The sequence below is a fragment of the Rhinatrema bivittatum genome, chromosome 1 (assembly GCF_901001135.1).
Source record: "Rhinatrema bivittatum chromosome 1, aRhiBiv1.1, whole genome shotgun sequence".
Taxonomy (NCBI): Eukaryota; Metazoa; Chordata; class Amphibia; order Gymnophiona; family Rhinatrematidae; genus Rhinatrema; species Rhinatrema bivittatum.
In genome coordinates, this window is record NC_042615.1 from 639,939,209 (window position 1) to 639,966,328 (window position 27,120).

The following is a 27,120-nucleotide window of genomic DNA, read 5'->3' on the forward strand; positions in this document are numbered from 1 at the left end:
ATATTCCGCTTTTCAGCACTTCAATATGAATTCATTCCGGTATTGTAGGTATTTCCCTATCCCTAGAGGGCTTACCAATCTTACTGCCCGATTCACTAAAAAGTAGATTTTAAAAGCCTCGTGAGTGTAAAAACGGCCATTTATGCGTATAAGTGGACCGAGCGGGAGCTATGTGAATTTTAAATAGCTGGGAAGGACGCGCACCCAGAAAAAGTGGGCGGAAAAGGGGCAAGGCATGGGTTTTTCAGAGGTGGAGCCAGCACTGACGCACATAGCCTCTGATTTTCCTCAGCCATATTCATGCCACTTTGCTACTGCTCCCTGTTAGGCGCAAGAGTCCGGAGAACATTGGGCAGAGGAAGAGAGAGAGAAAGGAATTCCTTTTCATCACTTAAAAGGTCAAAAATTCGGCAGCTGAATCTGGACCGTGAGCCTACCTGGATAACCAGAGACAGAACACCAAGCCTGCTCCGGAGGCCCCAACACCATTGGGAGAGGCTTAATGCGCCACTGCCGCCGGCGCACCACCAAAGCCAGGCGTGCGCGGCTTGGTCCGGAATAGGACGGAGTAGCAGGAGAATCCTCTGTGTCCTGATTCTGTCTGCCACAGAGGTAAGGAAAATTTCACAGAATACTGACTATATGCGATAAACTCTGCTGAAGGAAAAACTTTTTTCATGGTTAATATGCCGCCTAAACGAAAGGGCAAAGTTAGGGTATATCCTTCAATGCCCCTCCCATCTCCTATTCAACAAGAGATTGTCCGATATATGTCAGCATCAGTGCTAAATACACCAGCAACCAAGGAACCTGCTGAACCAGATCAGGTGGGAGGATGATCTGGATCCATAGAGGAGGCGTTGCTCAGTCCCAATCTGGGTTTACCACCTTTGCAGAGGGCGAATGAGATGATACCTGGGAATATACTGGTTAAACTACCCTTGGCAGGAACAGAGGTTCCCTTGGAAGGCCAGAGAGGAGAGTCCCCAGCTGCAGAGGGATTAAGTGCAGGCCAGAGTGAAGAACAGCAAGAAGTAGTGTTATCTCCTGAGGCCGCTAATGGAGGAGAAGAGCAGGCAGCTGGGGGTGAGGTTTTGGAGACTCTAATTCGTCCTGCAGTGGTTAGACTAGACCGAGTGTGGGATTTGATGGTTGTGATGTTTACCAATATTAAAGGGTTAGAGAAAAAGATAGACTTTATTGCAGGATTTAGTGAATATACAAAATGTGGTTAAAATGTTTGATGATAGAATTAAAGTCCTGGAAGAAACAGGAGTAAAGAATTTGGAATTTCAGGCAACTGTAGCAAAGGATGGAGAAGTACTATCTAGGCGTGTAGAAATTTTTGAAAATAATTCCAAACGTTTAAATCTCCGTCTACTTAACTTTCCGAGAGTAGCTAGAGAGATACCAATTGAATCGTTACAAAAATTTCTAAAGGAAGTATTGCTTTTTTCAGAACAAGAATTGCCAAGTATTAGTTAGTTACTGTTATTTTTTGCCAAAGAAAAATGTTAATTTGAATGTTTCAGAGCTGCCTTTTCAAGGCGATTTAACCAATTTTTTAGAAACTTCAAATAATTTGATAACTGATCGGGGTATATTACTAGTTTCCTTTATAAATTTTTCTGACCCAAATAAGGTTATGAAAAGATATTTCTCCAAATACCCTATTTCTTATCATGGAAATATAGTGAAGATTTTTCCGGATTTATACTTTTGCCACACAGCTGAGGAGAAAACAGTTTTTGGTAAATCGCCAGGAAGTGGTATCTATGGGATATTCCTTTATCCTAAGATTCCCTTGCAAGTGCATAATTAAGAGAGATCAAGATGTTTTCATATTTTTTCTACCAGATCACTTAAATTTTGTTGAACAAAAGAGATTAACCACCTCTTCCCTACCGAGTAAGTGAGAGAACAGAAATAGCACAGAACTGTGAATTACCAATTTAGAAAGGTGATTATGTTATAATGTATCTCCCAATTATCTTAATACCTCTGTTTTTGGTTGACAAAAGTACCTGTTACATTTGATTATGCCATAAGAAAATATGTTAATTACTTAATTATTTGTGAAATTAATAAGTTTGGAAGGTTGATTACTGAACCAACTTAGTGTATCTTATGTTCAGTTTTTAATTATGGAAAATTAATAAAGATATAAATAAAAAAAATTATGCGTGCATGGAGAGTATTTTATAATCTACACGTTTAGGTTATAAAATAGAACGTATTTTTCTGCGTGGCGAGATACGTGCGTTTATGAGTGCAATCTACCTTTAAAGCTTTTCTCCCTTTCTATGTGTATGAGAAAATACCTTGATGAATCAGGCCTTAAGCTTGTATCTGAGGCAATGGAGGGTAAACAGACTTGCCAAGGTCACTAGGAGTGGCAGTGGGATTGAAATCCTGGCTTCCCTGGTTCATAGCCTTTTTCTCTAACCACAAAACTACTCTTCCACTCCAAGCAATTATGTTATAGAGGACAAAGGTCTTTGGTTGTGTGAATGCTAATGACAGTAAACATTACCATAGTACATTTAAAGTCTTGATGACAAATAGTGGCCTGAAACTCAAAATGGAATGGTCAGATGACAATGCATTTCTGATGGGTTCCTGGATCTACAGTATTCTCTTCCATGCTTCCTTCTCCTACGTCTTGTCAACATTACTCCTTTAAGACCCTTGCTTATACAGAAGACAGATGAATAGAAATGCACACTCACATCTGGTTTGTCATTTTCTGGAACTCTGTTCTCCTTTAACCTCCTCTCCCTATGGCCAGCAGCTCACTCACGCATCCCTTCAGCACTGGCAAGCAATTCTATGTGGCAGTCTGATTTTGATCTTTTTGAAGACAGCGGATAGAGCCAGGAGGGAAAGATAACTGAGAATGCTCAGTTTAGTGTGCACATGCTATTTAAACTTTCCTAGTTCTACATGGCATTGGCATGCTATTCAGGAATTGCATTTTTGGATCAACATTCACACACAAGTGTAGACTCACTATCAGGGAAATGTTTTACTACATTTATGCTAGAAGGAAGATGTAATTTAACATACATGTTACATTTTTACTGATTCACATGCTAAACAAAAATGTATAGCATGTTTTATTGTATAGACTCCATTGTGTTTGCTGGTGATACAGAATCTCCCTATTCATAACTTATATGTCTAAAGATTGAATGTCAATTCTGCAAGTCTTTAAATTGTCCAACTGCTGAAGAAAGTTTTGGGGGGGAAATTAAACCTACTGTCCTGTATCCGGTAGCTCAGTGTTTCTCAAGCAGATTCCCAAGTCAGTCAGGTTTTCAGGATATCCACAATGAATATACAAAAGATAGATTTGTATGCAATGGATGCCGCACATGCAAATTTATCTCATGCATATTCATTGTGGATATCTTGAAAACCAGAGTGTCTGGGGAATACTATGTTCACACATCTATTCAGTACACTAGTTAAAATCCACTCGTCATATATTAATTTACTAACCAAAAAGAGCATACAAAAAAAATGTGTAGTTACTGCTCTCTCTAAACTTGACCAACAGCTGACCTCATTAAACAATGGTTAACCTGTCTTAAAGTACCAGTGTCAGAAAGACACACTTTTGGCTTTGGGTTGCATTTTCTCTCTGCATTAACTGTGTGTGAGAAGAAATTGAATTTTAAATTAGTAAACAGAGAAGATGTACGCCATAAGTCATGGAGTTGCTACAAAGGCAACCCCCAAGGCCTTAGATTTACCCCAATACCTTTGCAACTCGGGAGACACTTGAGGGATGCATTTGCCCTCTTCTATTTAAATAAAAATACTAAAACACAACAATGATTCTCTCGCAGGCAAATGAAAATTTCCACAAACACGTTTTTTTGTGACCATGCTCATCAGATGGCCACTCTTGCCTCCACTGCTTTTGAATAAAGCAGCTACAAGCCTGAGGTGAAGCAGGTATAGTCCCCCCCCCCCCCTTCTTTTCAGTATTAGAAAAAAAAATATTCTCTGCAACAATGAGTCATCACCTACTGCAGCGTGACAATAACAACTCTCTTCTCCTCCTGCCTATGCAGCTCTTCCGAAGGAAAGCACTATTCATCAATGACAGGCATAAATCTTCTCACTGCACAGCACAGTATCAATCACAGAGTTTTGTACTTAATGAAAACCCAATGTAAATAAACCAGCAATGGAGTAGAGGCTCTTATGACTACCTTTGACAAGGAAAGAAAAAAAAAAAAAAGGGATTACATGGATATTTTAGCATTCCCAGCTGATGCTCAATCAAGGAAAAGCAGTGCATGCAGCAGGAAGAGAACAGGCACCACCTGTAGGAATCATAGACGTGGACAAAGCATGGTACGCCAAAGCCAAGCCAGAAGTACAACTCTTTCAGGCACCAATAGCTTCTGCATAACAACTGACATACATGAATCTGCTCTGCTCTTTAACAGGAATCCAGGGCCGGGGCTATTAGATTTCTCTTCCCTCTTGTGAACAAAGTTCTCCACATCCCTCAATGACACTGTCTTACTGTACCATTTGATTTAACGAGTTCACAAAATTTTGCATACAATATAAGGAAAGCATTAGAGAGGAAACAATAGCAAAACTGCATCTCTACTCAGAACTGACTTTCAAAAGCAGCTCTGCTAGGAGGAAAACCCTGGTTTGGTCAAACAGAACTAAAGCCTTTAAAAAGCAACTAAAAACATATCTTTTCTCCCTGGCTTTCAAAGACTAAATTGTCCATAGGCAGTGAACATTGACACTTTTGCTAGGTTTGTATTGTCTATACTGGTTTTTCAATTAAATATGTTTAACTATGTATGTTTCACATGTAAACTGCCATGAACATATATGCAATGTACAGTATATACATTTTTATAAATACATTTTAAGATTCTCCTTTTTTGTTCTTTTCCTTGGAAAGGCAGTTTTATAAATCAACCCAAATAAATAGTTCTGGTATTTATTTTACACATTTGGAGATATAAAATAAAAGATTTTGAAAGTTCTTCCTAATTAGCCACCACAACCACCCCCAACCTCAGAAAATCAGAGCCTCCCTGTGCTGATCACATCCATGCATCCCACTGATGTGGCAAGGATAAATACAGAAAAAAAACCAGCTGAAAGGGAGATCTGCGTGAAATAAGGGACATGGCTATTAATTAAAAAAAAAAAAAAAAAAAAAAAGAGTCCACACTTTTTATTCTGAATAAATAAACTAAAAATGTCAAGACAAAAATAGGAGTCTTAGGAATAAGACCTCAAGAAGCAGCCACTGAGCTCAGAAACAGAAAAGATTAAATTCTTAAGACAGAACTGTTGCTTTACCTATTACACCTGCTACTGCATTTCAGGCTCCTCCCAGAAGTCTCTGGGATCACAGCACTAGATTTAATTATACAATTCAGCCTATTGCCTTTTCATCTCCCTTGCCTGCCTGATACCCTAAAGGTGTTTTCCCTTCAGCTTCAAAGTATAAATGATTTCAGCAAACATAAAAGCTCCAAATGTTTCTCACCTCTTGAGGGACTACCCTGGGCATTCGAATATTCAGTGAAAAATCCAGTGAATCCGGAGACATCACAGGTCTGGTGGATTCCAGGCAATCATCTGAAAGGGACCTGGAGGTCTCCTTATACCTTGAAGTTGGGGGATAAAAAAAAAAGAAGATCTCTCTCACATTTCGAAAACTTTATCTGAATATTTACATGACAAAAGAGAAGCCTGAATCACTGTTCTCTTCCACAGAACAGACCAAGAAACGAGCATGGGGGAATGTACTCCGGTTAAGGCTGTGGTCCCCCTTGCCTTGTGAACAATTCTCCCTAATAGGGAGGAACTGGGTGCAAATGCATCTTGAAATGCAACCCAACATATACACACTGTTTTCTTTAGGTTTTTGTTTTTAAATAAGGCAATAAAACCCAGCATGTGAATATCTTTGTTGCACTTCAAAGCCATGACTAATTTCTGGAGTTTGAGAGTTTAATAAATTAGGATTGATCCCTGGACAGATCAATCAGCAGCCCTGTGGAGGGCAGCAAGCCGATCTAAACAATATTAGCTATAACCAACAGCACACAAATAAATCAGCTGTCTGCTAAAGCAGAGCTGAGAGAGGAAAAGACAATATATTTTAAAAACTGAAATCGGGAGTGTGATATGAATAATAAAAGTGCACATGTACATCTAGGGACTCCACTGCACGCAGCTAAACACATTCTCCTGAACTAATCAAGTTAAGTTTTCCTCCAAGAAATATCAGAACACTTTGGGTAATTTTTGTTAACACCCTGCATGTCAACTGAATAGATGCTGCTCTCTTATAAAATCACAAATGTCAGTCAAAGACCGTTTACTAATGGTGAGACAAAAGCATCCTGTAGATACGATAAGATTTAGCAACTTTTTTTGGTGAAGGCGACTACGTAAAAAATAAAACTTCTTTGTGCCGGACCACTTCTTATGCTTTCCTCACAGGATGCTTTAATTCTCCTCTCTCTCTCACACACACACGCAGCAATTGCCCTAAACTAGTAACAATAATTACAATAAGAGCAGGTCCCTCCCCTAACAGCGGGTGCCTCGGCACTCACCTCTTAAAGAGGGACCGGGGGCTTCTGAACGCCAGAGCGCCGAAGGGAGCCACGAAGCAGAGCAGCAGCAGCAGGAGGAGGCTGCTCACGCGGCCGGCCATGTCCACCCCGAAGCACGGAAGTAGAGGAAGGGCAGCGCCGCTCTCCCGGCTCCGCGCCGGACAATTACAGCAGCTGACGGCGGCGAGTCAGGGCTTCAGGAACAGGCGCTCTCCGCAGGCATCCTCTACAGCCGCCTCCGCTCGCAGCCTGTCGCTCGGCTCTGTGGCTTAGCCCCACACGTGCATAAACAAACACACACACACCCACCCCCGAAAAAAGGGGGAAAAAAAAATAAAAATCTGTAAGACTGAAGCTCCCTTCTTCCAAACGGTCAACGAAGCAGCACTCGCGTCCGGCGAAGAAGATTAAAGCAACGTGGGCTGTGCTGCTCCTGCTGCTTTCCAAACCCCCCCCTCCTCAGAGCTGCAGGTTACTTCCCTCTCTCTCCGCTGAGCTTGCGAGTGGCCTCCCACGAAAATCAATGTCGGGCTTCATTCAGAACCTAAAAAAAAAAAAAAAGGGAGAGAGAGAGAGAGAAGCAGATAATGGATGACTAACACGTTACAGCATTAGAGCTCAGCAAATCCCCGACGAGCCTTTCAAATACATTAGTACTTTCCGAAGCCTGCGCCCAACCCGAGAAAGAAGGCGGTACTCGCGCCGTCTGTTGATCTAGTCACACACAGACGCACACACACACACACACACATTCTGTCGCACGCAGGCATCTTCTCTCTCTCTCTGGGCTAGGGGAGAAAACTGAAGTCATTAAACATCCATTAAAAAGGACTCTTACCATTTCCACACACCATGCTGCCAAGTTATTCAAATTAAAAAAAACAAAACAAAACAATTGGAGTTAAAAGAGCACGTTAAAGGAGCAAGCGAGCCAGAGCGCCATTCACACAGGAAAAGCAGCCCTTGGAGGTGGAAGAAATGTTTCCTGTAACTTCCCGCATCAGTCGCCTGAGCCTGTAAGGCGAAGAAAAAAAACAAAAAACTGGGGCACGACCATAATCTGCCTCAGATCAAGCGAAGACGGCACGAGTTTCTGAGATTTGAAAGCATTTCCACCAGTCCATGGGCAAGCAAAAAGAAAGCCCGCTATCCATCAAAAATTAAAACCCCGTCCTGCCAGAGCGCAAAATGTTAGTAAGCAGCAGGGAGAAGAATCATTCAAAAGCAATCTTTACCCTCCCCCCCCCCAAAAAAAAAAAAAGTCCCTAAGACTGTCTGGTTCCAAGCAAACCTGCAGGGGCACAAGTAATCATAGCTCCCGTGCCACACCAGGCCCATGCTGCTATGGGGGAGGGGTCAAGCAGGTCCAAGGATGAATGGAGGCTCATTTCCATGCATCCCAAGCTAGCCCCCTTCCTGTCAGGGACATGATCCCATTGGACCTGTTTTTAAAGTAAGGCTGCGAGCAGGGATTTGGGGGGAGGATAAGAGGGTAGGCAGAAGCATCCTCAGCCCTTCTTTCTTTGCCCTGGGCCATATGCAGTAGGGTAAAGCTGTGCCTCTGAGCTACAGAGCTTCCCTTTCCCTCCTCCCTGGAGGATTTGCTTGCTGCTATGGAGGGCAAACTCTTGGACTCCCTGTGGCAGTTAAAATTGCAAACCCCAAAAATCAGGTAGGCCAGGGGAGGGGAGTAGGTGTGCATGGGCAAGTCTTGGGAGCAAAAGCCATCATTTTCTCATGTGATAGAACTGGGGGGCTTTGTTGTGCTTTTGTAGGTTCTGTCTTGCTCTCACCCAGTTGTGACTTGGGCTGTGATTAAGGGGCGGAAGGAAGTTTATGAAAAAGAGGGTTCCATGGGGGCAAGCTGCCTGAATGAGGGGCGTAGTGAGCAGGTTTGGAAAGCAAAGAGCAGCTTTGGTGGCTCCTAGCTTCCTGCTGCATCCTTGATGCTTCTTTGCTACCCTGTGGTTTGTTTAAAGCCGCAGCTTCCTCCTGCACATGCCATGGCCCAGGAATTTGGGTTGGAAGCCTGCTTCCTTTCACTCCCAGAGGTGAGTATGCAGGAGCCAAGAGTAGTGCAGAGAGCAGCAGGTATTTGCTAGCTGTTCATGTGTGCGCGATGGCCGTGTGAGGGTATATTTTATATCCTAGAACACTCTACACACAATCTGGTAAGGCAAAACTTATTATCCAGATATTTAATTTAGTAAACTAAATCAAAGTAATATCAGCATTGAATACAGTATCACAGTAAGCTGTACATAAATCAATACAGGTAAATGGGGAAACAGATAAATATTAATCGAAGAAAAATAAAGTAGAACACCTCCCTTATACGTTCTCCTCTATATAAGCCAGTGTTCCTTGAAATCTGGAAGACTAGGGCCCAGGGACTCTGAAAAAGAATGACTTGCTCTGTATTTCTTTCAGCTCATCCAACTAAAATAAGCAAATGCTATGATTTATATACCCTTCTGCAAGTTAAGTGCCAGGTTCTTGTGGCCTGGTTTGGCCTCTGTTGGAAACAGGATGCTGGGCTTGATGGACCCTTGGTCTGACCCAGCTTGGCAATTTCTTATGTTCTTAAGGGCCCCAATCCACACTTTACCCAGGAAGGTAGTTCATAGAAACATAGAAACGACGGCAGAAGAAGACCGAATGGCCCATCCAGTCTGCCCAGCAAGCCTCACACATTTTTTCTCTCATTCTTATCTGTTTCTCTTAGCTCCTTGTTCTATTCCCCTTCCACCCCCACCATTAATGTAGAGAGCAGTGATGGAGCTGCATCCAAGTGAAATATCTAGCTTGATTAGTTAGGGGTAGTAGGGGCAGTAACCGCCGCGATAAGCAAGCTACACCCATACTTATTTGTTTTACCTAGACTATGTTGTACAGCCCTTGTTGGTTTTTTTTTTCTTCTCCCCTGCCGTTGAAGCAGAGAGCCATGCTGGATATGCATTGAAAGTGAAGTATCAGGCACATTTGGTTTGGGGTAGTAACCGCCGTAACAAGCCAGCTACTCCTCGCTTTGTGATTGCGAATCCTTTTTTTCTTCACCCCTGTCGTTGAAGCTATGCAGGATATGCGTGAAGCATCAGTTTTTTGTTTTTGTTTTTTTTTTTCCCCTGCCGTTGAAGCAGAGAGCTATGCTGGAAATGCGTGATGTATCAGTCTTTCTCCCATGCCGATGAAGCAGAGAACCATGCTGGATATGCATGGAAAGTGAAGTATCAGGCACATTTGGTTTGGGGTAGTAACCGCCGTAACAAGCCAGCTACTCCCCGCTTTTTGAGTGCGAACCCTTTTTCTTCTCCCTTGCCGTTGTAGCAGAGAGCTCTGCTGGATGTGTGAAGTATCAGTTATTCTTCTCCCCTGTCATTGAAGCAGAGAGCTATGCTGTATATGCATTGAAAGTGAAGTATCAGGCATATTTGGTTTTGGGGTAGTAACCGCCGTAACAAGCCAGCTACTCCCCTCTTTGTGAGTGCAAATCCTTTTTTCCATTACCTCTTGCTGTTGAAGCTTAGAGCGATGTAGGAGTCACAGTAAGCATGTGTATGTTTATTTAATAATAAGGGTATTGTGTCAATAGCCATCATTCTGGCGAGTCACCCACTCTTCATTGGCGGCCTCTTGACTTTATGGATCCGCAGTGTTTATCCCACGCCCCTTTGAAGTCTTTCACAGTTCTGGTCTTCACCACTTCCTCCGGAAGGGCATTCCAGGCATCCACCACCCTCTCCGTGAAGAAATACTTCCTGACATTGGTTCTGAATCTTCCTCCCTGGAGCCTCAAATCGTGACCCCTGGTTCTGCTGATTATTTTCCTATGGAAGAGGTTTGTCGTTGTTTTTGGATCATTAAAACCTTTCAAGTATCTGAAAGTCTGTATCATATCACCTCTGCTCCTCCTTTCTTCCAGGGTGTACATATTTAGATTCTTCAATCTCTCCTCGTACGTCATCCGATGAAGATCCTCCACCTTCCTGGTCGCCCTTCTCTGTACCGCTTCCATCTTGTCTTTGTCTTTTTGTAGATACGGTCTCCAGAACTGAACACAGTACTCCAGGTGAGGCCTCACTAAGGACCTGTACAAGGGAATAATCACTTCCCTTTTCTTACTCGATATTCCTCTCTCTATGCAGCCCAGCATTCTTCTGGCTTTTGCTATCGCCTTGTTGCATTGTTTCGCTGTCTTCACGGTACCAATCTTTTCATCTCCCATTTGGTAAAAGACACCAAATGTGTTAACTCATTATCCGCTCATTGGTATAGGTTCTAGTCTTTAGCATTTAATTTTCCCAGGTGATAAAAGACACCAAATGTCATAGCCTTTGATCTTCCTGGAGTTACCAAAATGTTCCTTGGGGCCATCCCAGCTGTTTATCAGCTCATTGTTGTCAGAATGACTCAGAAATGAAGGGAACAAATGGTGATGCCTTTATACAATCTTTGTACTTAAATTATATGCAATAGATTGATTCATACTCATCCATCATTAGAGCCTGTTCTGATCCATAGCTGTCTGTTTGCGGTACCAAGTCTTCTGGAGATCTAGCTAACTGTCTAAAATTATCTTCCCACATCTTGTGGGATAGCAGCCTGTTTCACTTTTCTTTTGACTGGCTGGAGTTACAAGATGAGGGACCCCTCTTATTTCAAACAAAGGACTCTCAGTAGATGTTAATTGGGGAGTATCTATCTGCCTGTGGGTGTTTTCTACAGAGAGGTCATATTCCTAGTATCTTTCCACTGGTCACAGTTAACCATGAGGATAGGAAAGCTATCCTGCTTCCACTTTTCCAGGAATAGGGTCTCCAACAGGCATGATGCTCAAAAGTAGGGATAGTGGAGTGAGCTGCCTCCCAGCAACTCTATTGCTGATCCTCCAGTTGTATTGCTTGAGAGGGAGATATCCCCCCCTCCCCCCATTTTCCTGTGAAATTCAAACATTATGGGTGATGTGCAGCCCGTGCAGCATTCAGCTGTATAGATCTCAACTCGTTCCTCACCCTGCTTAATAGAGCAATGATTTGTGCTGGCTTCTTGCTTTCTGATGCTGTCCTCCCATCAAAGCGCAACAGGCTATAGCCACTGTGTGAGAACTTCCCCTTTGTTATCCCTTAATTTGAAACAATTATGGGGAATTTCAAGAGCCTACAGTTCCCAGCCTGGGACCTCTCCTCCCTGCTCTGATAGACGTTACTTTAAAGGAGAAATATTTATCTGTTTCTTACCTTACCTTACCTTTACCTTCCATATCACTGTGGCAGCTGTGTGAAGGGGCCTATGTCCACAACGTTGCTGAGATGCCTATCAAGTTGATGGATGGGTTGGTTGGGAAGTATCTGGGGCATGGAGTGATACAGCGGCAACACCAGCAATGGACACTGTGGAGGGGCATAGCTGCTGTGTGGCTTGTCAAGTGAGTGGACTGGGCAGCTTGTAATGTTAAAGAAATCTGTTTAGTTGAGTTCCTCGCCTGCCTTATTAAATCTAAAACAAAAGTGAAACTCGATCCCCTGCATCCCTTATTTTTGCCTCTGCTCTGGTAGCACCCCAATAAGAATAATTGAGATAGGCACCTTCAGGCTGGTGTTCATATTTTGCAAATTATTGGGACAGAAGGGCGATTAGTCCTCCAGCCCAGGCAGGGTGGGGTTGGCCCCTTGTAAAGTCATCTGTTCTATTCTGGTGAACCCTCCACCCAGGCACTGGGATTCAGAGTAGGGTAACACAGAGTGGGATAGAGAAGATATGATAAACATTTAAATATCTCCAACATTTCTTTGCACAGGAGGCAAGCCTCTTTCAAGGGCAAGGTGGTTCTAGAATAAAGGGTTTTGGGATGAGGGTGAAAGGGGATAGACTCAAGAGGGATCCAAAGACATTTCTTTACTAAGAAAGGAGGTGATCCATGAAGCCACCTCCCTACAGAGATGGTGGAAACTAAAACAGTATTTGAATTCAAGCAAGCATGGGATAAGGACAGAGGATTTCTGAGGGAGTGGTAGAGATTGTAAAGATGAATAGCTGGGGCGGATGGGCTGTCTAGATAGGCTGTATCTTTCACTGGGCCTACAAGTATGCTGTCCATTCCCAGTCTCAGGTGTGGAGGGGAGGGGATTAGCATTGGCCTATTGCTTAACTTTTATATAGCATTTCCGGATATGCATGGTGCTGTGCAGATACATCAAGGTGGAGGCGGTGTGGCTATGAGCTAGCAATCAGGCAGATGCAATACAAGTGCGCTCAGCCAACCACACTGGTTAACCCATGGATGGACATGCATCCACAACCCCTTACGCTATAAGGGGATTAGCAAGTCCAACCCTCCTCCAAAGCTAATGGCGCTCATCACATGCAAATCTCCCCAGATTAAAAAAAAAAAAAAAAAAGGGGCACCCGATGTACACATTATTACCCTCAAATTAACACCTGCCCAGATGCTCGTACAATGGAGCATCTGTTTTCCTAACCACCTGACAGCCGACCTTTCCTGGGAGCCCACTGTCGAGGAGGCGCTAGGGGTGCACAACTTTCCCTAGCGCCTCCTTTTTAGTGCAGTAGCTGATTTAAATATTAAGTCGGGTGCCTTGGGGAGGTTGATCGGCGCATGTTGGGAGAGCGGGCGATCAATCACGAGCACTCGTTTTCCCTGCGCCAATATTGCATCAGCCTGAATATGTTTGCAAAAGTGAATGGATAGGGTCGCTAAATGGGTTTGGCAGGAGCGATAGCTGCCCCACCTCTCTCCCCTCCCTGCAGGTTGCCATGAGGGGACCCCTCCACATAGGATACGGGTGATTTGTCCTTCCTTGGCATGGGCATGCACTTGTTTTCTAGCAGGATGTAATCACATATAGTGGTGGGGCTTGGGATGTAGCTACAGCTGTGTCCACAGGGCCTGGAGCTTGAGAGCATTGTTTACTCCTTCAGCTGTAAACCTGAAACTCATCTCGTGTTATGCTGGCTGGGGTACTTGGAGGTTGCCACCTTTCTTGGCATTCGGGGTCCATGTGGGCCACAAAGCCACGAAAAAAAGATGCTGGCAGGAAACGAGAGGGGGCTCACCTCCCTATCTCAGCTCCAACAATGTTCACAGCAGTGGCGCCATCAACATGAGCCCGGGGGGGGGGGGGGGGGGGGGACAGGTTTGTAGGGTTGGTACTGCCTTTGTGGCCAAACGCTGTTAGTCACCAGTGGGGCATCTTTGGGGGCAGACTGGCTTGGCCATTACAGCTCGGCTTGCCAGACCAGCGTCCTGAATATATTCAGGTCCATTACAACCCATCATACCCTGAGCACCACCTATGAATACATTTGTCCCCCTTGAGGCATCCTTGACTCATTATGCCACTATGTTAGTAGGCCTTGTGCATGGGAAGTGGTGGTCTTCCTGTGTATGTGGGCTACTAATCGTTGACCTCCCATGCAAATACCTTGTAACTAAACTGTCACATGAGGTTGCTGGGCAGGTATGGCATGAAGTAGATTAAGTCATTTAGGGCCAAATAAGTTGAATGGCTTCAGACCTGCCCACTGTGTCCTCTGAAATACTTTGCAAATGTCTCCTGTTACAGCTGCCAATGTAATCACAGCTGCCATCAGGAATATACGCATAGGAGTAGATTTTCAAAGAAGCAGGCGCATCCATCTGTTGGCCACGCGCTCTTGCGTGCTGGATTTTTATAATTCGCACGTGCATGTGCCGCGTACGGTGGGGGGGGGGGGTTTGTGAATTTTCGAATATTACCTGTGGCCACGCAAGCGGACCCCCCACAGTTCCCTCCAAGCCTACTCCAATTAAGGAGCAGACTGGGAGGGAACTTCCCTACCCCACCCCCCCCAACCTTCCTTCCCTTTCTCTTCACCCCGAACCCTAACTATAAGAATTTTTTAAAAACGTTTTCCGTGGAGCAGAAGCAACTTGCGTGCGCTGGCCAGCTGCCGGCTTATGGCCTCTGTCCCAGCAGCTTCCGTTCCCCCCAGCCCGCCCCTTTTTCAGGGCCTGGCACTTGCATGACTGCCGATACGCACACATGTGGCCCTTTTAAAATCTGGCCTATAGGTTTTCTGGCATGTCAAGTTGTAGATATCAGATGGATTGGCTGCACAAAGCATTGGCGCCTTACTTCAGTTCCTTAATCTATTCATTTCTTTGTAAGTGTTTCCTGTTTCCAGGTCCTGACACAAGACAGTGTGCAGTAGTCTACTTGCCTTCACTACTGGAGGCAGAGAGCCAATCAGCTCAAGACGTTTGGGTGAGCAGTTGCCTGGTGAAATTAAGAGCACCTGCATTGGCCCTGTTAATGTGATCATGTGCAAAACATCCTTACCAGTAGGTGAGGACGCTGGGTCCAGCCCTTCTGTGGAAGGTAATCCACAGTACTACAGTCACATGTGTAAAGCCCATTATCTCAGCATGGGAGGGACTCTATACTAAGAAAGGGCTGTCAGAGGAGGAGAGGCTTGGCTCTGTAGTACAATTTGTGATCATGGCACAAATGATTTACCATCATCTGAACAAATGCCCTCCTCTCACACAGGCCGATACAGTAAAGTGTGGCCGCAGTTACCCCGTTTCTAACCCGGTGTGTACTCACAATTTGGCAGCGTAAGTCTAACTCGCGATTCGCTATCTGTTTTTACCGATCCTTACCGCTTCTTTTACTCGACGTGTATCACTTTCCGCCCGTGGCACGTATATGTATGTAAACGATCCGATTAGCTATTCCCTCCCTTACAGTAACGTGCGCCCCGACTATCTCCTTTTTAACCTGCTATCTTGCCACATCTTTTACCTAATTTACCGCCTACCCTGACCCTGGCGTTAGTGTTTCACACTAACGCCAGGGTCAGGGTAGGTGGTAAATTACGAAATTTCACACAAATTCAGTCCCAACCCAACCCAACCCAAGCGTCAGGCAAGCCCCAGCAGAGCGAGACTAAATTTCACAGTCCCAAACCAAACCAACCCAATCCTCAGCATGAGAAACGAAATTTTACAGTCCCGGGCAAACTTTCCCCCAGCCCCCACTCACCTGCCCTGACCGCGGCCACACAAGCCCCCAGCAGTAGCAGTAGAAGGGCGGCAAGAGAGAGCGGCTTCAGCGGATCGGGTGCTCCCCATGCGAGGCGGCTTCCAGCAGCCCCGCCGGTGAAGGTGAATACGCGCACCCCGTGATCTCAGACGTCCAACCGGGCGCTCAGGTCACAGCGTGTACGCATGCACCTACACTGCCTTGAGCGCCCATATTGGACGTACAGGCGTGCACATATTCACCTTCGCTGGCGGGGCTGCTGGAAGCCGCCTCGCATGGGGAGCGCCCGATCCGCCCCGGGCTGCTGAAGCCGCTTTCTCTCGACGCCCTTCTACTGCTGCTGCTGGGGGCTTGCATGGCCGTGGCCAGGGCAGGTGAGCGGGGGCTGGGGGAAAGTGTGCCTGGGACTGTGAAATTTCGTCTCTCTCTGCTGGGGATTGGGTTGGGTTGGTTTGGTTTGGGACTGTGAAATTTCGTCTCTCTCTGCTGGGGCTTGGATTGGGTTGGTTTGGTTTGGGACTGTGAAATTTCGTCTCTCTTGCCCGTCCGAAGGAGGGTGCTTTGTTGCGCTCCCTGCCTCCGATCACCAGCTGCTGGGGCTTGCTGGCGCCGGGCGCTCAAGGCAGCGGGGTCTGTAGGAGAGCCATCCACTTCCTGGTACCTGTCATTTCAAACGTCATTTGAAATGACAGGTTCCAGCGCACCCAGGATACTGTGGATTGCGCTTCATGGACGCGGCTTGCATTTGCATGCCATTTTAAATACTGTATCAAGCGGTATGTGATCTGGACTGTGCACGTGGCAAACGAGCGGGCGCCCGGCACTGCCGCACTTTTTCTACCGCGTCCTTACTGTATCGGCCTGACAGTGAGGCAGCATCTCGTTAGCAAGTATGATCAGGACCTGCACACATTGAGGTAGCAACTCAAATCTTAATGGTTGTGCTGCTGACCAGGGAGTTCAACCCATTAAACTAGGATTTTTAGCCGCCTGCTATAACCCTTCATGAGTTCTGATGTGGGGACTTATTTCATTTAAGGCATGCTCAGTTAAGTAAAACTGTGGCTGGGGGAGGGGGAAGGAAGGGAAGGGCAGGGCAACTAGGTTTAATTAGATAATCTCAATAAAACATTTTCATTGTCTCATGACTTGGGTCAGTGTGCTTGGGCAGGTATAGCACACGGTTTAGACTGTCTCCTGCAGGGGATGCAATTTTGCTACAGTAGTGGAGGTGGTCTCAGACAGAATTATTCTGACCAGATGGCATACACCTGCATAAGATTGGTTCAATACTTGATGATGTATTGGTTTTAGAGCATTGTCATCTGCCCATCTACGTGAACAGGTTCTGCCTGTAGAAGGGGACAAAGGATCAATGTTGTGAGCAGGGTAAATATAATTACAGCAAGGCTGCAGGTTGGTGTTTGGGGGTCCCAGGTAAGCTATGCGAGCTACCTGGGTCCTGTGGTGGTGTAGGGAAGGGGGAGGGTTAAAGATGAGCAGTGTCATGTGCAATAAGGCTGATGCTGGAACAGCTGGGGTCATCTGATACCTGAGCTCTAGGCGCCAGTGTAGATTCAGCTGTGTCACAGGCCTGGAGGACTGACAATTGTGATTGCATGGGGTGGGCTCTCTGGAAGGCCCGGACCTACTTCTGATTGGGTGGCACCTGGTCCCAGGAACAGAGCCGGTCTTGCTTGATGGGGCGGCTCAAACCAACCAGATATATTTGTAGCTATATATTTAACAGGGGCTTGGATATATGGGTTAGACTCCCTTGTCAGGGTTCATGAATAAAGCTTACACATTCATTATTCCACTGGAAAGACTGTCTCAGTGTTCACGCCATGGGGCCCAGACATGCCTTGGGTACCATGGTGTATGCATGATAAATAAAAATAAATAAATGGCTGATGTAGTTATTTAAATTTTTATATTTCTCTTTTCGGCACTTCAAAGTGGATTACATTCAGGTGCTGTAGGTATTTTGTTATCCCCACAGGGTTTACAATCTAATTTTGTACCTGAGGCAACAGAGGGTAAAGGAACTTGCTCAAGGTCACAAGTTGTGACAGCAGAATTTGAACTCTGGTTTCCCTGGGTTGTAGCCCGCTGCTGTTCCCACTAGGCTGCTATCTACTCCATCATTCTTTTTGCCAAATTACTACAGTAAATACATGTAGTTTTAGTTTAAGTGCAGCTGCAGAGGTTATCATAACCAGCTTCAAAATGCTAGATGTATGGTCACCCATTTACAGTACACTTTCCACACATAAAATATTCTTCCTCCTCTTTTTATAAGATAGTAAAAATTCTATTTAATGTCTCATTTACCACTCTAAAATAGATGAAGAGCAGTTAGAAGGTAATCTATGTTACAAGAAGTCACGCAGAGAAGTTTTCAAAATTGTTGTAGTCAGAGAACAAGTGAAACAGTTCTCTATGACTGCTACACCTGACTTTACATTTTAATATTTCAGAAATGTAGAAAATAACTGTTTTATTTCAAAGACAACCCCAAATAGGTAAAGCATGTAAAGGCATAAATTCCAGAATGCTTTCCAACAGATTTGTAGAAAGGATTTATGCTGGTAGGGGGGGAAGGTTGTGGTGGTGGGGGTTGAAGGGGATATCTGGTGCATGGATGATTGGGTGTGGATGGAAGATATGGGGTTGTATATGTGAGGGGTATAGGCCGAGTATGTGGTGGGGTGAAGGTTGAATAGATAGGGGAAAGTGAGGGTATGGTAGGTGTTGGGGGGGGGGGGGGTGGGGGGGTTGGCGGTCATGGCTGTTTGGAGGTGGCAGATATGGTTGTGAGGACTTGTGTATGCAGAGAGGATGTGTACCTGAAGGATAGCAGAGTTGCTTACCTGTAACAGGTTTTCTTCTAGGACAGCAGAATGTTAGTCCTCACATGTGGGTGACATCATCGGATGGAGCTTGGTACAGAAATCTCAAAGATTCTAGAACTCTTAAACATGCCCTACTGAGCATGTGCAGCTACAGTCATCACCCTGCCCCTAGGCAGAGTCCCTCAGTCCATCATATAGCTAATACATGGAGAAACCAACTTCCAGGGGAGGCAGGAGTGTTTCATAAGGACTAACATCCTGCTGTTCTAGGAGAAAATCTGTTACAGGTAAGCAACTCTTTCTCCTATGACAAGCAAGATGGTAGTCCTCATACATAGCTATAGGCTGTCTGAGCAGGGCAAAGCAGGAAATCGCACAGTGCTGAAGCACCACCTCCCTCCTTTGCCTGAGAGGCACTGACCCACCAGTGGTCCAGGCTGGAGAAGAGTACAAAAAAGCCAGAGAAAGACAGACACAAACCCTCATGTGTGGCAGGGGTGCCTAAGGCAGAGGAGTGATGCGAGTGCAAGTAGAAGCAAACTCCGCATCATGGAAAGCAGTATAAGCAGGGCTCCTGAAAATTAAACCCTGACAACAGTAGTTATAGAACTTCCTGGATACAGGAAGAACTCAGAGATCTAGACAAGAGAAAGACTCTTGGACAAAGCCTGCACAGTTTCATTCGGTATTAAAGACAACCGAGAAAAATCTGGGGCCCGAGAGCCCACCAGAAGGAACTGCGGTCCACTGACAGCCAAAGGACCGAATGCCTCTGTAGAAGAATGACTAAGTATGGCTGGTAGGCATAAAGGACAGAAGACCCCCAAGCAATGCTTGTAGAACAAGCAGTAGGGCCTGGGACAGACACTGTGTGCCGAAGCAGATCTAGCTGACTGCACAGGGCAGTGCAAGAGTTTCCAGGGATGAGGGACAATCTCTCAAACAGATCTGTAGCCCAAAACTCCCAAGCTGGGAGATAAGATAGGCCTGAAGCTCACCCAAGAGTACCTGTCAAGAACAGGTTCATCTATCCTGACACAGGATAGCACAGGGGAGCAGGCAAGCCCTTTGGGCAACCTAGAGAAATGAGAAAAGCTAAAAGCAGTGTTGGCCAGAGCATGGGGAAAAGTGTGGTGTATCCTTCCCAGGAGGTATACAGAAAATATACCACAAGTGCCTTAGCTTGTCCTCCCCCCCCCCCACCCCCCCATAACCACCGGAAGTCAGAAGGAGTGAAGAACACAAGGAGGCAGACCGGTAGATTGTATAGCAAGCACAAGTCGCCAGGTTGTCTATCAAACCCAAGCAAACAACTCATTGCTGAATCCAGCAGGGAGTTACCCACTGAGATAGAGCCCTCAGCCTGCCAGGAACAGCAGAAACAGAGCAAACACCCCAGGGGAGAAATCCCGGAAACTCCACTAGGAGACAGGAAGCTGGGCAGTCGCATGCACAAACCCCAGTAGAACAGGATTTCATTACCAGCCCGAAAACCCAAAAGGCATCAGGGCAGGCCCAGGGTGATCTCGGAACAGACTGCCAAGCACTCGGCCGAGGCATCACTACCCCAGCCATGAGTGCATATACTTCACCCCAAGGAAGCATGTGGTCCAGCAATGGGCAATTGCTGCATGGCCCTGGATTCCTCTATCCGCAAACAGGGTGATCCCAAAAAGGGGAATAGCTTGCACGCTACCATGAGCAAAGAGCAGCGCTTCTGTTGCTGGGTCACTCAGCCCCCCAACCCACTCAGCAATGGAAATGGCAAAAGGGTGAAAGGCATGCTCATCCATTTATTGGACTAGAATTCTCTTCACAGGGGTCTCACAATCAAGAATGGCTGGAGATAGCAATCCCTAAGAAAATATGCCCCCAGCAGGTATCAACGTGACTCCTGAACAAGGGAAACCATAGAGTGTCAACAGGGAGCAATACTGGACAAGTTCCCTCGTGAATAGACTTGCTGCGTCTTAGAGCAACCAAGAGAGAGCACTACCTTCAAAACTGGTTCTCAGGGCTGGCGCCAGCCAGAGCAGTGCAGAGAAAGGAGGGACACCCTTTGAAGGGATGCACAGTTGGGCATCCAGAGAGGAACAGATAAGGGTTGCCCTTGAACCCAGTTGAATCTCCTCTTCCAGAGGGGAGAGGGAGCAATGGGGTTGTGGTCTCCTGATCCCAAAAGACCTTTAGACTCCCCAGAAGAGAGATGAGGCCAGTGGCATAGCCAGAATTGATTTTTTGGGTGGGCACAAGGTTAACATGGGTGGGCTGTAGGCATGCAGGTCTACTAGTTGTTTTTTTACTGATAAATAATGCCAAATTATGCAGCATAGCATTCACATCTACGCCTAAGTATGAGGTTTACTTAATGATACAAACATAATTCACGGTGATTTGTGGTACTTTAGCCTTCTTATTATTACGATTTTATACACGGCTCCTACCTGTCCATAAATTTTGAGAGAGCGGTTGTGTTGCTTATATTTAAATTGCTAACATCTCAAAATATAGATATATATTTTTACCTTTGTTGTCTGATCTTTGTATTTTTCTAATCAGTTGGCCCTGGTCTCTTTTTCCCATTTTTTCCCTTATAGCTCATTTCCTAATTCCTTTTCAGTGTCTTTCTTCTATTACTGTCTTCTTCCCTTCCACACACACACACACACACATACACGCTTTCTCTCACAGACTCCCTCTCACACACTCAAGCTGTCACTCTCATATGCTCTCCCCCCCCCCCACCCCCCCACCCCCCCACAAGCTCACATTCAAGTTCTCACTTTCTCACCCCTCCCCAGGCTTATATTCTTATGCACACACAGACGCACATCCAGGCACCCATTCTCACCCACACACATAAACCCAGACTCCCATTCTCACCCACAAACCCATGCTCCCAGTCTCACCCACACATATTCAAGCTCCCATTCTCATCCATACATATATACATTTAAGGTACTATTCTCACCCACACATACACACATTCAAGCACCCATTCTTATCTACATATTCAAGCTTCCATTCTCACCCACCCACACAAACCCAGGCTCTCATTCTCACCCATATATACACACATTCAAGCTCCCATTCTCACCCACCCACAAACCCAGGCTCCCATTCTCAACCACACATACACACATTCAAGCTCCCATTCACCCACATATTCAAGCTTCCATTCTCACCCACATACACACCCAGGCTCCAGTTTTCACCCACACACACTCCCATTCTCATCCACACATACACATTCAAGCATGTGCACAGCTTCCGCTTTCTCCCCCAGAGCAGGAAGATCAGCTGCCTCTCCTGCTGCCACCGGCCTCCTGCTATCTTCGGGCGTCGGGCCGTACTGCCCGCCGAACTTCCTGTCGGGGGGGGGGAGCGGAAGCGCAGCGCACAACGTCCGCTTCCTCCCTCCCTTCCCCCCCCCCAAGCAGGAAGATCGGCAGACCATACGGCCCGACGCCCGAAGAAGATAGCAGGAGGCCGGTGGCAGCAGGAAAGGCAGCTGATCTTCCTGCTCTGGGGGAGAAAGCGGAAGCTGTGCGCAGCGCTTCCGCTCCCCCAAACAGGAAGTTCGGCGGGCCGTTTGACCCGAAGATAGCAGGAGAACGGGTGGCAGCAGGAGAGGCAGCTGATCTTCCTGCATTGGGGGGAGGAAGCGGAAGCTGCGCGCGGCGCTTCCGCCCCCCCCCCAAACAGGAAGACCGGTTGGCCATACGGCCGCAGCAGCGCTTCCCCACGTGTGCCGTGATGGCGCGCGAGGCGTGTGTTCTCTTGTTCGCTGTCGTGGGGATGGGATCCCGCGACAGCCTTGCAGTTCCGGTGCCAGTTGGGTGGGCCTGGGTCTAAGTTAGGTGGGCACCTGCCCACCCAGGCCCACCCGTGGCTACGCCACTGGATGAGGCACAAAAAACGATCACTGAGGTGTCGAAGTGACCAAACCCCCACAGGCAGCCAGCCTTGCCAGCGCCTATTAACACAGATGGCGTATGCATCCAGGTGGGGCATGCCAAGATCGTCGTCACCATGGTCCAATAGCCATAGGCCGTGAAGACACAGCACAGGGCTCCTCAGTGCCTCAGAGGACATCACCAAGAGCCTCAAGGGCACGGGACTACTGCGTTTGGATGCCCCAGCATACCAGGGTGCCTCAAGCAGATGGCGACCCCTGTGCTTGATCCATTCAAGGCCAAACACCCCTGCCACCCGAGGGCTGCAGGTTCATGCAAGGACCTCCGAATGCCCCAGCTAACGATGGCCTCAGGGACGACTAGGGTGCTCAATAGCAAACCCAGTGCCCGGTCGGTGGTGCTCGACAGTCGAGGTGGTAAAGAGAGGCATCAGTGGACCAAGGGTCTCCACGTTGGCCACACACCTCGATGGCCTCGAGGGTGTCAGTGGTATTGTGACAGCACCACATTGTGATGGCATTGAGGCCATGCTGCAGTTAAACAACTTAGTAGAAATGGAACTGAACTCCTTGAACCAATCTAATAGTGAGTGGATTTATCTTTTCCAATTCCTCAGAATCACTCTCCTCTCTACCAAGAATTTCTTTAAGGCATTAATTTGCGACCTTTCTCCACTTGCATAGGTAGATAAAAAAATCACATACAATCTTTGATCATCATGTACATCCATGTTACCAATTTTATTGGGGGGAATCTTTTGTTCTAGTTTTAAGGGCCTGCCGGGTACCAACCTCCCTTAAACAAAATTGGCTAAGCTAGCTGAATACCAGCTAGTTGGCAACTCTACTTAAGAGATACATTAATCAAAGCCAAATGCTATACAAATGTTCCATGGAAAAACACCAACATCAAATTCTGTTCCAAGTGACATGTGCACCACACCAACATAATCAAAGTAGAAACCATAATCCAGGAATTCTGAAAACCAGAACATTTTGATTGGACTCTTTTGCTATTTGTATTAAGCCAATTTCTGCCTTCCCTTTTTTGACTTGGTAGTCAATCCTTTGGGATTCCAGTTCAACTGAACAGGCCTATACTGAGTCTATGCTATCATGAGCCTTCATTCACAGCTACCCAAGCTTATTCCTTATTTGTATCCTTTTGCCCCTCGGACAGCTCAGGGTTGCATGTCCAGGATGCCTGCATCCTAAGTCTGGCCATGACTTGTTTCGCAATAGCAGAGAATGCTCAGAAGATGAGCACTTTTTACCGTTGTCATGCACTTCATTTTTAAATCTCAGTTCCCCTACAGCAGTATTTCTCAAGCTGAACCCAGACTTTCCCCTAGCCAGTCTAGTTTTCAGGATATCCACAATGAATATGCATGAGATAGATTTGCATGTGCCTTGAAACACTACCCTAAAGGACATTCTCCAGCTGTTACCACCATATTATGACTTTAAATGTGTCATTCTAATTCTATGTTACAACATGCAAACTGTTCCCTCAGTCCACAAGTAATTGTGCTGAGCGGGACAGAGGCGAAAGGGGTTTTCCATAAAATATTTTACCTCAAGAATAAAGCAATGTTGCTTACTGTAACAGGTGTTCTCAGAGGACAGCAGTATGTCAGTCCTCAAATGTGGGTGACATCATCTGATGCAATGCAGCCCAGAACTTTTATGTCAAAGTTTTTAGAACAATGGGCCTCACTGGATATGATCAGCATGCCACTAAACCATGCATTCACTCAGGGGCCTCGTCAGCCTTGTTTCTTAACATTACAAGGAGAAGCCAACTCCACGACGAAGGGGTAGGTTTCATGATGACAGACATCCTGCTGTCCTTGGAGAAATCTCTTACAGGTAAGCAACTCCACTTTCACTGAGGACAAGCAGGTTGGCAGTCTTCACAAGTGGCAAATTCCTACCTACCATTGCCCCAGTCGAAAAAAGGGGGTAAACAAGAAAAGTGCTAATGAACAAAGCTATATTTGCTGGCAACAAACCTCCCCCACCCCCTTTTTTTTTTTAAGCTATGAGGACAGTTTGGAACAAAAACCAGTAGGCCCTAGGAGGCAGTGGAGTTGGATTCTACACCTCAAACAGATTTTGCAGAACAAACCAGCCAAACCTACAGTCACATTGGGAATCCCTGTCCAAACAGTAGTGTGATGTGGATATATATACAGAGAGAGAGAGAGAACTCCACGTCATAACCTTTGCAGATCTCTTCCATAGAGTCTGATCTCAGATGAGCCACCAACGCAGTGTGAGCCTTGATATGACCCATCATATTCAGTCCTGCCTGGGCATAATAGGATATGCAGTCTGCTAGCCAACTGGATAATCCCCAATTTATTGGCATCAAAAGAAACAAAAAGTTGAGTGGGCTTTCCAAGGGCTTCAGTCCACTCCAAGTAGAAGGCAAGGCTCTTTTACAGTCATTGTTCACCTTAGTGGACCTGTGGTCTGGGAAAGAATGTTGGCAGACACAGCAAGAGGCCTAATAAGAGGCTTCAAATGAAGCAAGCCCCACTTGACTGGTTAAGGTGGAATTCTGTCACCACCTTAGACAGGAACTTGGGATGAGTGCAAAGAATCACTCTATCATAATGAAACTTGGTATAAGGTGGATAAGTTACTAGAGTATGGAGCTCATTGACCCTGCACACTGAAGATATCACCACTGAAAACGATCTTCTGTGTCATATACTTCAAGTCATAGAAGCATAGTAGCTCAAAGAGTTCTATCATCTGGGTCAGGACCATGTCGAGGTCCCAAGACACAGCAAGAGGCCTGATAAGAGGCTTCAAACGAAGCAAGCCCCACTTTAATCTAACAATAAAAGGCTATACGGAGATGGGCTTACTTTCTACATGTTAGTAATAGGCACTAATTGAGGTGAACTCTTATATAGTTGGTCTTGAGACCTGACTCTGATACATCTAGAATAGGGATGGCAAACTCCAGTCCTCAAGTGCCACAAACAAGCCAGGTTTTCAGGATATCTACAATGAGTATGCATGAGAAAGATTTGCATACAATGAAGGCAGTGAATGCAAATCTATCTCATGCATATTCATTTTCAGGATATCCATGCATATCTCATGGATATCCTGAAATTCTGGCCTGTTTGTGGCACTTGAGGGTTGGAGTTCACCATCCCTGATTTAGAAGGTAATAAAGTATTTTTTGCATGAAGCAGGAGCCCATAAGATTTCCTAGTAGAATCCTCTCAAAACTAAAAGAATTAGCAACACATTCTCAGAACGATCAAGAGCTTGCAATATCATCCTCTCAATATCCAGGCTGAGAGAGCCAAGGACCTGATGTTGGGATGATACAACCAACCTGAATGATAAGAACTGGGGAATTCCCCAGTCTGATTCGTTCCCTGATGGACATTTCCCAGAGGAATGGGAACCAAATCTGTCTTGGCGAAAAGGAGAATCATGGTCCCCCAGTCTTCAAAGTCTTCGAAACTAGTGGTATCAGAGGATGCATGTATAGCAACTGAGGGCAAATGTTTGTCCTGTGACTTTTTCTTGGAACAGAAGAGTGGAACCTTCCTGTTCTGAGGTGGTGCAAATAGATCTACCTCAGGTGTGCCCCACTTGTGGAATATCTTTGTTTGCACCCCCCCCCCCCACCCCCCACCAAATTCATGGAGTTCCTGGATCTGACAGTCTGTCCATCAGGATATTCTTCACGCCTGCCAGATGCATGGCCCTGAACACCATCCACAGATATGACCCAATCTCACATCTGGACAATCTCTTGATACAGGAGGTAGAATCCAGTGCTTCCCTGCTTACTGATGTAGAACATCACAAGTTGGTTGTCCATTTGGACCAGAAAACTTTGTTGGCCAACTAATCTCTGAAATACTGTACCATCCTTAGCTCTAGGAACATAATCTGATATCACTTCTCCTGAGCAGACCATAGGTTTTGGGTGCAGAGCTTTTCTAGATGGGCTCCCCAATCTAGGTTGGATACATTTGTAGTAAGAACAATTCCAACTGGAGAAATCTGAAAAGGGATACCCTCCTTGGTCAGATTGGAATTGACAGACCACCACCAGGAGAGTGTGTCCTTGAGCGGTTTATAAAATGGATGCTGTTATGCAGAACTGGGTGAATTTCAGCCACTGTGGTGTGAGGGTCCATTGGGCTGTCTTCATGCAGAGATGTGCCAAGGGAATTACATAAACAGCTGCAGCCATAAGGCCCAACATCCTCAACATGTCCAGTGCTGTCTGCTGAATTACTTGGACCCTTTCCACTGCTGATTTCAAGGTGATATCTCTCTGTTGTGGAAGGCTTTTGCCTGAGTCATGTCTGACAGAGCTCCAATAAACTCTAATTGAGATGACATGCTGGTGTAGTTGATGAACTTCAATACCTGAATGGTTTTGTACATTGATTCTGTGGCTCCTGTCTGTGATATGCTCTTGACCAGCCAATCATCCAGATAGGGACAGACATGCACTCCCAGTTTGTGTAGGTATAAGACATTTTGTGAAGACACACGGGGCTGATGCTAGACCAAAAATCAGTACGTCATACTGGAGGTAAAGGTCTCCCCCTACATACCTGAGATATTTCCTGTCATATGTGAATCTCTCCATATGGGCATAAGCATCCTTGAGACTGAAAAAGCATAGTTGGGTCCCTTTTGAAGAA

The 27,120-nt window shown here is 45.9% G+C and overlaps 1 protein-coding gene across 3 annotated transcripts in view; it reads right to left on the reverse strand.

The window, feature by feature from the left end:
• PAM (peptidylglycine alpha-amidating monooxygenase) overlaps positions 1 to 27,120 on the reverse strand; it is a 780,628-nt gene that overhangs the window by 482,186 nt on the left and 271,322 nt on the right. For all 3 annotated transcript variants that reach the window (XM_029572646.1, XM_029572654.1, XM_029572664.1), the window contains exons 3-4: positions 6,615 to 7,158; positions 5,537 to 5,657 (exon numbers count right to left, since the gene is read on the reverse strand). In XM_029572646.1, coding sequence (XP_029428506.1) covers positions 5,537 to 5,657; positions 6,615 to 6,715 — 222 coding nt within the window. In that variant the 5' untranslated portion in view covers positions 6,716 to 7,158. The remainder of the gene's footprint in view (positions 1 to 5,536; positions 5,658 to 6,614; positions 7,159 to 27,120) is intronic.